General features: G+C 37.4%; 1 protein-coding gene across 1 annotated transcript in view; it reads left to right on the forward strand.

The window, feature by feature from the left end:
• Positions 1-12,613, forward strand: part of AGBL3 (AGBL carboxypeptidase 3) — a 50,039-nt gene that overhangs the window by 34,611 nt on the left and 2,815 nt on the right. Inside the window, exons 12-14 of the mRNA XM_041002126.1 lie at positions 1,383-1,440; positions 9,613-9,661; positions 10,766-10,956. Of these exons, the coding sequence (XP_040858060.1) occupies positions 1,383-1,440; positions 9,613-9,661; positions 10,766-10,956 (298 nt within the window). The remainder of the gene's footprint in view (positions 1-1,382; positions 1,441-9,612; positions 9,662-10,765; positions 10,957-12,613) is intronic.

Consider the following 12,613-nt stretch of genomic DNA (forward strand, 5'->3'; position numbering starts at 1 on the left):
TTTTTGCTGTCCCTGGGTTTCTGAAGCTCTTTTTAAATCCTAGATATTAGTCCCTTATCATTTGTGTAGTGTGCCAAAATTTTCACCCATTCTGTTGGTTGCTTCTTCACTTTGTTAATTGTTTCCTTTGCTGTACAGAAGCTTTTTAGTCTGATGTACTAACAAATCACAAGAAGGGGATCTATAATCCTATATTTACAGCAGCACAATCTACAATAGCAAAGACATGGAAACAACCCAGATGCCCATCCAAAGAAGAGTGGCTAGAGAAACTGTGGTACATCTACTCCACGAAATATTATTCAGTCATTAAAAAGAAAGAAATTATACAATTTGCAACTAGATGGCCCCAACTAGAGACCATCATGCTCAGTGAAATCAGTCAGTCACAAAATGAGAAACATCATATGTTTTCTCTACTGTAAAAAATCCATCATGCAAGTTGGAACATGTAGTGCTGGAGCAATGAAAACTACCATATGCAGAAGTGAAGACACAATGCAATATGCATCTCTGCTTCCAAACAAAAGATGGACTATCAATGAAAGTGTTGGATCTATCTAGACAATGGGATGATGGACTGTCTGACATTGTCTGTAGCAGTATTGCAAGGGCACATTTAAATAGCAGGCTGATGGAATTGTAACTCCTTATGAAGAGTGTGACATTATGGGAAAAATCAATGGGGGGGGCAGCAAGTAGAGGGAGGAGGAATCCCAGAATATACAGAATTGCATGATTAACTTCAAGAAGTTTTATATATATATATGTATATATATGTATATATGTATATATATATACTGTATTTTATGTTAAATAAATGTTTTGAAGACTTATGTATTTATATCCTTTAGATTAAATCTTTAAAAACTTATGAAATCTGAATCTCGATTTACTTTTGGACATTTTCAAATGGAAAATAAATGTCATGTATTTATGCTCTTCCTTGCTCTGAAAATCTGTGTGAGCTTCCAGAAAATATTTTCATCTTTTGCATGTAAACATAATTTTGCAATCTGTTTATAGATTTTTATATAATTTTAAATATTTTCGCCCATTTTATACTTTCACATTTGGATATCTCAATTCTGTAACAAGGGAAATTATAAGCATATTTTTATCTCTTTAATCAATGGAATGAAATTTAATGTGAAGTGAAAAATGTTTAATTTCCCTTTAGTGCCCCTTACATTTATTAATGCACAGGAACAGTACTGTGTAAGATATTAAAGGGCCTAATGTATGAATTTTTCCCATTTTAATAAAAATAAACTGAGAGATATTTGTTGAAAACCCACAATATCAGAAAGCACATGGAAAAATCTACCTTATTTTCATGTTTCTAACATTGTTATTTTCTTGCTGTGTTCCACTTCAATTAGGTGTATGATTCAGAATATTTACTGAAAATGCAGAAAGAATCAAATTCAGAAGTGAAAGGTAATGCTCTCCTTTCTGAAGCAGCCCATGCATTTAAAACTCTACAACCTGAAGGTTGCCATGTATCTACATATATACTCCTTGATGAATCCCATAATCATGTTATTTTACAAATTGCTTTGGATTAAAATTATACCGTATTAAAAGCCTCTTTACACGGATGAAAGCATTCCATTAATGAACCTGGATTTATTTAACCCCCTTCCTTGTTAAACTTTTGTTTTTGCTAATGTACACAAGGAAAAGTTTACAACTCTCTGTGGATATTGTAAATTAGTAATTTTTAATAGATTCTTAGAAAAAGAATTGCTGCCCAAAAGATATGAGCATTTTTAAATGCAATAAGAGTTTGTAAGATCTAAAGATTGTCTATGCTAATTTCATTAAACTATGCTACTGTTGTATTTTCTTATTTTGAAAAAAAAATGTAAATTGGGAATGTAAATAAACCTTAGAAAATATTCATGCAATTACTTTTTTTTTTTTACCATTTTCCCTATAGATGCAAAACCAAATATATCAGATGATTATATGGTTGGTTATTTAAGAAGACAGCTGCCAAGTCAAGGTTTGGGTGAGAACAAGAACGTAGAAATAAGTAGTAACAAATCATTTGACCGTGAGAACTAAAGTAATTGGAATATTTAGGGTCTACACTTAAAAAACCTAAGAGAATATCATAAGAACAGCTAACCAAGGCATGACTCATGTTTCCCAAGCTGTGAAACTCAAAATTTTACTTTTCTCCCTAAAAATGTGTTATGAAAAACCAGCAAAAGTTTATTATATGTTAACTTACTATAATTTTACCTAGTGGGACAAAAACAAATATTGCTTCTTTCATTCTTAATATTTTCGGGCTCATCCAAGCTTCTACGAAAAGTTCACTAAATGGCAAAAACAGTTCAATCCATTACTAAAGGTCTACGCTACTGAAAAAGGCGTTGGTCTTTTAGTTAAAAACCTGTGTCTTTATAAATGGTACCTCCCTCCTTTAATCTTTCTCTTGAAGAAACATAATTGTGACTCATTTTTCCTTAATTCACCTTGAAATAATAACAGTCATAGAACTTCCTCTAGCTAAAGTCATGAATATTTTTTTTAAAAGGCTATCACTTGAGAACTGGCATTGTGAGGCAGTGAGATAATATGCCACCTGTAATGCTGATATCCCATCTGGGCACCAGTTCAAGTCCCGGCTAATCCACTTCCAGTTCAACTCCTGGTACTGCACCTATGAATGCAGTGCAAGAGGGTACAAGTATTTTGGCCCCTGCTGTTCTATGTGGGAGCCCCAGGTGGAGTTCCCATGGAGGTTCAGGCCTCAGCTTGCTCCAGCCCTGGCCATTGTGGCTACTGGGGAGCCAGGTAGCACATGAGAAATTCTTTCTCTCTCTCTCTCTTCTCCTGCTCTATAACTCTGTATTTCAAAATAATAAACAAATAATCATTAAGGAGAAAAGGCTATCACTTATTCCTTAAAATTTCCTCTGATTTCTCTGAACACCCTTAGCATACCATTATTTTATTTTATTTCATTTCATTTTTATTAATTACTTTGCATTATGTGACACAGTTTCATAGGCTCTGGGATTCCCCATCCCCTCCCCGTGCCCTCCCCCCAAGGTGGATTCCTCAACGTTGTTGCAGTGTTACAGTTCAAATTCAGTCAAGATTCTTTCTTTGCATACATATATCAAGCATAGAGTCCAACATCTTATTGTCCAGATATATCCGACAGTTTCTTGGGGAGACCATCTCTGGTCTAAAGGTAGAGCTGGCAGAATATCATCCTGATCAATTAAAAGTCCCAATACAATATCAACAACAATTTATAACATTATGGAATTAATTGACATGGTGTTGAGTAACCAATATGTTAAAAAATGCAAGTTCTTAACCACATCCTGTGACTACTTCATTGACATTTCAATTTTAGTTCATACACACAACCTGCTGCTATACACCTTAAAATGGCTATAGGGTACTATTCAGCTGTCTTGTGTCTATTTTCATTTTAGTATTTAGCAGTTTATAGTGTTGAAGCATAATTTTGCTGAACTTGGCAGATTTTAGGCTAGTCTAAGCTGGCTTATAATTCTAAGAAGGCATATGTCAACAGTTGAGGTGCAGTACAGTTTTAGGAGGGGTGTGCAGAGAAATCCTCAATACCTTAGCGAGGAGTAACTAATCTTTGTGTCCTACCTAGCAAGGTATATGTGGATCCATGCTGACTGTTTCCTGTCTGGTTCTAAGCTTTCCTTGTTCTCTATCTATTTGAATTTTTTGTGTTTGTTCATTTTTTTTTGGAGGGGGTGGTACTCCGGACCTCAGAGTTCTCAGCCTCCAAAGGCATCCCAGGTCCCCGTGGTCTCCTTGGCAGTTGGGATATAGTCCTCCTGTTCCCCTGTTTTGCTCTGGGGTCCCCCCCCCTGCTCTATGCATATGACCTCCTGTTAAGAGGTTGTCAGAATTGCTCTTGATTCCCCCTATATGACTTTGTAGTTTTACTATTGGCTAACACTGATTTGAGTCTGTTGTCTATGAGTTACCTGTTATGTTCCTGCTAGGTTGTACCTCATGTGTTCCTCACACATTCAAAGGAGATGGAAGATTTCTCTGCTCTCCTGCCCCCTTTACGAGTAGCTTAGGGTCTTAAAAGTATATTAGGTTTTTACAATTCTTTGATGTAGATCATAAGCAGTCTGTTTGGGGTTGGAATAATATTATAGTTTGCAGGTACTGTTTTTTGGAGTGACATCATGTCATCTTGAATTAAGGCAAACATGTGGTATCTAACCTTTTGGGGTTGGCTCATTTCCCTTAGCATGATGGTTTCCAGTTGGACCCATTTGGCCACAAAGAACTGAATTTTGTTTTTTTTAATAGCTGAGTAGTATTCCATGGAATAGATGAACCATAGCTTTCTTAACCAGTCTTCTGTATAAGTAATGGCTAGTGCACCACTACTTACATACCTTGTCAGGCTGTTTTATCCCCTTCTGTCACTGTTAAAGTTTGAGTGAAACCAAACACAAAATTACAGATGTTGCCAAATGAGTGAACAATACGTTTTTACTCTATGTATTAGTTTCATTATTACAACCCATTTTGTTCTCTTAAAAATTATCTTGCACTATTAACATTTCTACCTATTCAAACTTGAAAAGTTTAAATTTTATTGGTCCTTACGTTGTGACTTCCTTCAGCTGCTATTTCGGTACAATGTTTTCAGTTTATTAAATGTATTCAGTTTATTCAAGTTGATTTTTTTTATTGGATTCAGCCTTCTGTGAACTTCTAAAAAAAAGGTTTATTTATTTATTTATTTGGCAGAAAGAATTCTTCTATCTGCTGCTTCACTCCCCAAATACCTACAACACCTGGGGCTGGACCAGGCTGAATCCAGGAACCTGGAACTCCATCCCAGTCCCTCACGAGGGTGGCAGAAGTCCAAACACTTGGCCATGTGTTCTGCTGCTTTCCTAGGCACATTGACAGAGAGCTTGCTTGGAAGTGGAACAGCCAACACTCAAACCGCCACTCATGTGGACTGTTGACAGGCCTTGCCACAACTCTGGCTCCTGATGAACTCGTGATCACGATTTTATGTTATGTGACATTCATATGTACAAGAGTGATACAACATAGGAAGATGTTGTATACTTTTATAGGAAGATACACATGCATGTACATACATTTAATCACTTGTATAAAGTACAGAGATTTACATTTAATTATGTGCTGCAGATTCCATATATCTACAGATGTCCTATATACCCAATGAAAATTCTAATTTCACACTAAAGGTTCATCCCCCTGCATTCACTGTAGCATTAGCAACATTCTGATCTCTATACCCTCTCAGGCTAGAAACCTACTAAGATCCTTTTTTTTTCTTTTTCCTTTTTTTATATTTGTTTGAAAAGTAAAGGCATAGTAACAGTGAGAAAGGAAAGACAAAGAGACAAAGCTCTTATTCACTGGCTTATCCACCAAATGCCTACAACAGCAATGATGGGGCAAGGTAAAAGCCAGGAACTCAATCAAGGTCTTTCTCATGGTGACAGGAACCCAAGTATATGAGCCTTTCAGGGTTTGTATTAGCAGGAAGGTGGAGTCAGGAGCCAGATATGGGACAGGGGAATCTTAGAATTTTAACTGCTAAGGTAAATATCTGCCTTTCCTTTTTACTTGTATGTGCCATCTCCTTTCAGCCACTGATTCCAGCTGATTTTATCTTATAGTTCCCTTTTCTGCATTTTTAGCTACCATTATTCTTTTCACATTGTTATCCATTTACCAGAAGTATTGATTGATCTCCCTACTGCCAATATTGTCATCTTAATCTCACCCTTCAGTCTACTATCCAAGTGACCTATCAAAAACACACCTCTTCTGAAAGCCTTCCAGTGACTCCCGTAATTACAGGCTGACATTACATTGTCTTAATCATAGCACTTCTATTGTTTTATGCTTTCCACTTTTCAAAACTTTTTTTAAAAAATGTATTCTTATAGACTGTAAGGGCAGAGTTATCAACAGAGGGGGACACATAGAGAGATAGCCTTCATCTGCTGGTTCACTTCTCAAGAGGTTACAAAAACAAGGATTGAGCCAGGCTGAAACCAGGGACCAGGAGTTTCATTTGAATCTCCCACCTGGTTATCAGGAGCCCAAGCATTGGGACCATCTTCTGTTGCCTTTCCAGCTGCCTTAGCAGGGAGCTGAACTGGAAGTGGAGCTAGAACTCAGATAGGTGCCCATGGTGTTACAGGTGATAGTTCCACTTGCTATACCACATTACCATTCCCAAGTCTTTTTAGCTTTTAATTTTGAAATCATTTCAAGAATCATGCAAAGATGTATCTACATCTATCAGTGTATCTATTCATGAGCATGTTCAAAAAGCTCATGGAAAACTTCTTTGAAGGATATGTATATTTTGGGGCAAAAATGTTTTGAATTTTGAAATGAACATATACCTTTTCAAAAACTTCCTGAAAATGTGCATTCCAAAAAGAAATCTGCATAGATTTCAAGCACTTACCCTTTCTTCCCGTTTTCTAGGATGTGTCATTGTATCTATGTATCTGCTTTTTTTATGACCTCATTTGAATACAAGTTGTAAACTTCATACTATTTGCTTCCAAGAACCTTCAGCATATTTTTTGAAGAAAATTAACATTCTCTAACATTAAAATCAGAAAGTTCAACTTTTAAATCAATAATCTTTAGTACCGTATGTACAACAATCATCTGCAGGTTTTTTTTTCCCCATGGTTTCACTCACCCATGGTCTGAAGAAAATAAATGGAACATTCTAGAACTAAATAGTGTATAATTTTTTAATTGCACAAGGCTGATAGCATGATAGAGTCTTGTATTCTCCTGTTCTGTCATACCTAGGAATTGAATTACCACTTTGTCCAGCTTATGCATGCTGTATGTGTTGCCTATATGGATATGTCAAATAGAGACTGTAAAATGTTTCCTATAAGAGAAAAGAGAAGGAGTCAGTCCAATGGGCTGAAATAGGCTAATTCGCCACATGCAAGCACCGGCAATGGCTTGTGTCCTGGCTGCTCCACTTCCCATCCCACTCCCTGATTATGATCTGGGAAAGCAGCAGAGGGGGTCCCAAAGCCTTAGGACCTTGCACCTACATGGGAAACCCGGAAGAAGCTCCTGGCTCCTGGCTCTTGGCTCTGGATCAGCTCAGCCCCATCTCAGCTCTGGCCATTGTGGCCATTTGGGGAGTAACTCAGTGGATGGAAAATCTATCTCTCTGTCTCTCCTTCTCTCTCTAAATCTGCCTTTCTAAAAAAAATATTTATTTTAAAAAGAGGTGAAAATATTAGTGAAAAAATGTCAAGTAATTTTTATACTACATTATTATAATGATTCTGCTTTATTGCTAGTTGTCATTGTTAATCTTTCATTATGCCTTATTTACAAATTAAGCTTTGTAATACTTAAATATGTATACTAAAAACAGAGTATACATAAATTTCAGTACCATTCATACCTGGGCATCTACTGGGGTCTTAAAACCTACCTCTATAGCTAAAGGGGACTACAGTAATTGAATTTTGCCAGATAGCCTAGCACCTCTGGAGCAAAATTTTCCCCTGATTAACATTTTAATTCAAACTCATGAATTACATTTACATGTTATATTCATTTGTTGTCTGTTGGTTTTGAACATCACTTTGATCATTGTCATTTATAATGCATAAAGTTTTAAAGATGATGAGTTAGCTGTTTAAATGAATACATATATATTTTAATTTTAGTGGAAATAAAGCACCTTTTTTTTTTCCCTTGGAGAGGTGTTATAGTTGAATCTGCTGAAATAAACTGACAATGTATCAACTAGGCATTTCCAATGCTTGACACTATATCAGTATGGAGAAGAATCATACAAATTTACTTTGTGTGTGAGGGTGTCACTGGAAAGGAGTGTCCAACAACCCAGTGAGGTTTAGAAGCATGTATTGCTTCTTCACAGGGAGAGATGTGGGGAGTATAGGCAATTTTAAAGGATGAATTAGTGGTTTCTGGGGGCATTCTGGACCTGAAAAACTTGACAAACAAATTTTATCAGGGCTCTGGCACGACAGCAATGCTCCTCTTCTGGCATCATGCACCCTTGTTGAAAACGCACTTGGCAATGAATGTACATGTTTATGTTTGTTTCATTGATCTGTATGTCTACACTCAGAAAAGAGGTTTATCTTATGATAACACTCAATGGGTGTAAGAATCTTTAAAAACAGGGCCCGGCACTATAGTGTAGAGGTTAAGGTCCTCGTCTTGAACGCACTGGGATCCCATATGGGCGCCAGTTCTAATCCCGGCCGCTCCACTCCCCATCCAGCTCCCTGCCTGTGGCCTGGGAAAGCAGTCAAGGACGGCTCAGAGCCTTGGGATCCTGCACCTACATGGGAGACCTGGAGGAGGCTCCTGGTTCCTGGCTTCAGATCAGCATAGCAACGGCCATTGCGGCCACTTAGGGAGTGAATCATTGGATGGAAGATCTTCCTCTCTGTCTTTCCTCCTCTCTGTACATCTGACTTTCCAATAAAAATAAATAAATCTTTTAAAAAAAGATTCTTTAAAAACAACGGGCATTTCTCATATGGAGATCCACATCCTCAGTCTATGTATGCAAAACACCTGGATGAGAAACGAGTTTACCAAAACAAGTCTGCAGTGGGTGGATATTTTTAAAGAACTAGGAAATATGTTCTACAAACAGTCCCTACACATCTAGACACCAGCCATTGTTAATAAGTGAGGCACTTAAGTCTTTCATGTTCAAAAGATTTTGATTGACAGAGGATTGACTTGAGGCCATCGAGGTGACCAAGACCAGAACTCAGTGTAATGTGTGTTTAGTTAGAGGAGGGCTGAAAGTTCAAACGAACTTGACATTTCGGTGTATTCCATTTCCCCCCTACACTAAGAAAAGACAGCCTAACGGTTGCAGGTAGTCCAGAGAAATATTATTGGGCAAGGAAAAACAGCAAAACATCCCACTTCATCATAGAACAGAAAAACATAGCGTGGTCTATACAGTTTAAATATCCGTTAGAGGATTATAATCGGTATTACCAAAAAGATAGAATTAAACATACATTTTATGCATAATATATGCTTTATTTTTTCTACTACGTATTACTCTTAATGGCCATTGTTAACTGGTCCTCTTTGTGTGTGTGTGTGTGCTGCTTAAACAGTACCATGGGCATTATAGAAAAGCAAATAATAGAGAATAATACAGAGTTTTAAACATGTATTTAAAATTATTTATTACTCATTAAGCTATTTTTCTTCTGGTTTATCTGTAGCATAGTTTGTTGCTCTAAAAAAGCTGGTTGCATAGGCTATGTATAGGGAACTTCTATAGATTCTAATGTTCTTGTTATCAGTTAAATTGCTTGATAATTATTAGATATTTATACTGGTTGCTGTTTTCTTGAAGCTGTCTAGTTAAAAGACTTCCAGTAAATATATACTTCTATGTCATGTGTCTGGATGAAAGGAAAGTTAAGATAGGCTTAATTAAGTCGACTACTGGATACGCAATGAAGTATCTACCAACAAAGTAAAAACTTAAGTTTCATTTATCTGGAAACTCAAGCTCATATATTGCATTACTTTTTTTAGTTAAAATACCTGGAAAAGGAGCATCCTGGCTTCTAAAAAAATATTTCAGGTAGGAGAATTTGATTGTTTAACCTCACAATTCCTTTTCCTCTGTCTTGTAAGGTTTTGGTCATTGTATAAAGCAACAGAAGTGACCTTTTAATACCCATGGTTAATTGCCAGTTGGTGATTTTTCCACTTACGGGGCAGGTTCAGCAACTAGGAAGCTGCTTGAGATGTATCTTAGATCACAGTGCCTGGATTCAAACCTCAGCCCCTTTTCCAACTCCACCTTCTTACGAATGCCACAGAATTTGGTGGGAAAGGGGGAATTAAGTTGTTTTTGAATATTACTGATAATATTAAGATGCTTGCCAATTTTCTCAAAAACCACAAATGTTTCTTAATTTCATCACACGGAGTCACTAGAGAGATAGCTATCTTGATACTATGTTCTTATTGTCTACACTGGTGCCACGCCACGTGACTGAAGAGTAACAAACAACGGGGGCATAAAATAAGAGAATCAATAAGCCATGATTTAGCAATAGTTACCACTTTCTCATGGCAAAGACTATTCTGATTGACCTATTCAGACTTTCTAGATGACCTCATGGTAAAGAATTATTCTAGTGTAATGAAACTCTCATGAACACATTCATTCGTTCAACCATTGGCTTCTCTTCTGAGGTCTTGGTTTTTGCTAAATAAAGTACATTGCAATGAGTATTGACTCTCTTACCCCAGAAACCCAGAAATTTTGGTGCCAATGTGAGGCATTTGGGTCTGATCCATATTTCAATTATTTTAAACTGAGACTTAATTTTTTAAAACATTATTTATACTACATGGATGGGAATCAAATGATATCCCAAGACAGGAGAAGATAATAGAAAAAGTACTGGATGCAAAGCCTAGACCAGTCACTGCCCTGTGAGCTTTGTGATCCTGAGCAACTAATGTACCCTCTCTGGTCTCCGTTTGGAAAGATGAGGATGACAGTGGCCATCTTGCCTTCATCACCTGACTGGTGAGATCCACGAGTAAGATAACATTTATTTTTAAAAAGTTGCATAATCCCAGGTATTATATGCAAATGCAACATGATATGACACTATTCCTGCAAGGATAGGTCACTGTTACCATTGAAATCAAAGTACTCAATTTCTTTCAGCTCTGGAAGTAACATTCTAAGTCTTAAAGACCAACAGAGGCATTTTTTAGAAATCAATGAGAGGCCAATCCATGGATCAATTCAACCTGAGGGAACTGATTTGTATGAAAACTGCCTCAAGGTAACATCCTTCAAGTGTCCCATGAGCAAACGGACTTCCAATTGGACTGAGAAGACAAAGATATCAACAGGTGGGCTTTTTAATTGCCTGGGATTTCAGCACATACAAAGATGTTTTAAATCATATTATCAAGAGCAAATCCTATGACATATTTTAAACAATTTTTTTTTTATTTAGTGTGAAAGAGTATAGAAAGGGGGTTGGGAGAGAGAGAGAGAGATCTTCAGTTTGCTGGCTTGCTCCCCACATGACCAAAACAGCCAGGGCTGGGCCAGATCAAAGCTAAGCAGAAGCCAGGAACAATATCCTGCTTTCCACATGAGTGGCAGGATCCAAACCACTTGGGAGCCTCTGCTCTCCTTCCAAGCACATTAGCAGGACACTGAATCAGAAGCTGAGGACCAGGGAATCCAACTAACCCTTCAATTTGGGATGTTGGCATGATAAGAGGCTGCTTAACATGTGCCCCAACAAAGATCCCCTACAAAATCTTGGTTCTAGGAACTGTCTTTGTGAACAATGGGAACTGATGGCCTCTTTAGCTCTGTCTCTTAAAAAATACTTGCCTTGTTTAATCTGTGAGTTGAGTATGAAAGAAAATTGTGTCACTTAAATATAGGCTTGTAAAAAAGTGAATTGCCTTATTGGCAGTATCTTCCTATTTTTCATGCATTTCATTCTTATCACTACCTCCTAGAGAAATAAAAAGACATGCCATCGCTATATTCTAGCAGGTTCTGCTTCCAATACTTGAGATTTTCAGTTGAAAACAAGCTTTGACTTCTTCCCTTTTAGCATTGGTCCTAAATGATAGACCATTATAGTTCATGGCTTCTACCTTGGAGCGTGTCTGTCAAGTGTTATTTAAGAAGCAGATAAGATTGGCCCACCAAAAAAAAAAAAAAAAAAAAAAGAAAGAAAAGAAAAGAAAAGATTGGTCCACCATGATTCCTTCATGATAATTAGTGTGTTTAAATTAAACCAAACCAAATCTTCATTAAATCATAAAAACTCAACTTCCATGGAACTTACATTTTCTTTTGTTTCTGCATGAAATTAGTATTTTTACTTATCTTTTGAATAGTGTTTAGTTTTAGAAATAGAATTACTCTTTTCATTTGTTTTTTTTTTTTAACTCTTTGAAGACCCTTTATATATTCCCATTAAGTAAAGGGATTTTCTTTTTTATAATCTTACATAGTTGATTAGAGTACAAAAGGTCAAGGGCTACAGGGGACCCAGGGGAGAAACAAAGGGAGAAGCCCAGCCAACCTCCCACCCGTCCCAGGTCCCCGATGTGGGCCATGCTCCTAGGGTCCTGTTCAAGCAGTTTGGATAGTTCAACAGTTCTGAATTGCTGCCAATTTCGCCATTGCAAGCATGATGAAATCTATTCAGAATCCACTGGCTGACATAGTCTCTTCATGGTTGGGGTTTTGAGATCAGCGGTTCAGTTGGAGAGACCTCCAAAGAAACTTTGTCTGAGGTGATTCCAGACCTGATTCTTGTGTGTGCTTGTAAGCACAGGGTCTGGCTCAGTCCATCGCCCCAATCAGCTTATGCACATGCTGGTCATTGCAACTGCCGGGTCAATTGTTTCCAGCCCTGTCTTCCACAATAGGTGTTGCAGTCTAGCCTGATCCTGCCCAGCACACACTCGGCCCTCACATAAACCAGTGGGAGCTGCAGCCTAGTCAGAGCAACCCACAACAACCCTGACCAGGCCC

This window comes from Ochotona curzoniae, unplaced genomic scaffold (genome assembly GCF_017591425.1).
Source record: "Ochotona curzoniae isolate NIBS_2020 unplaced genomic scaffold, NIBS_Ocur_1.0 scaffold_2476, whole genome shotgun sequence".
Taxonomy (NCBI): Eukaryota; Metazoa; Chordata; class Mammalia; order Lagomorpha; family Ochotonidae; genus Ochotona; species Ochotona curzoniae.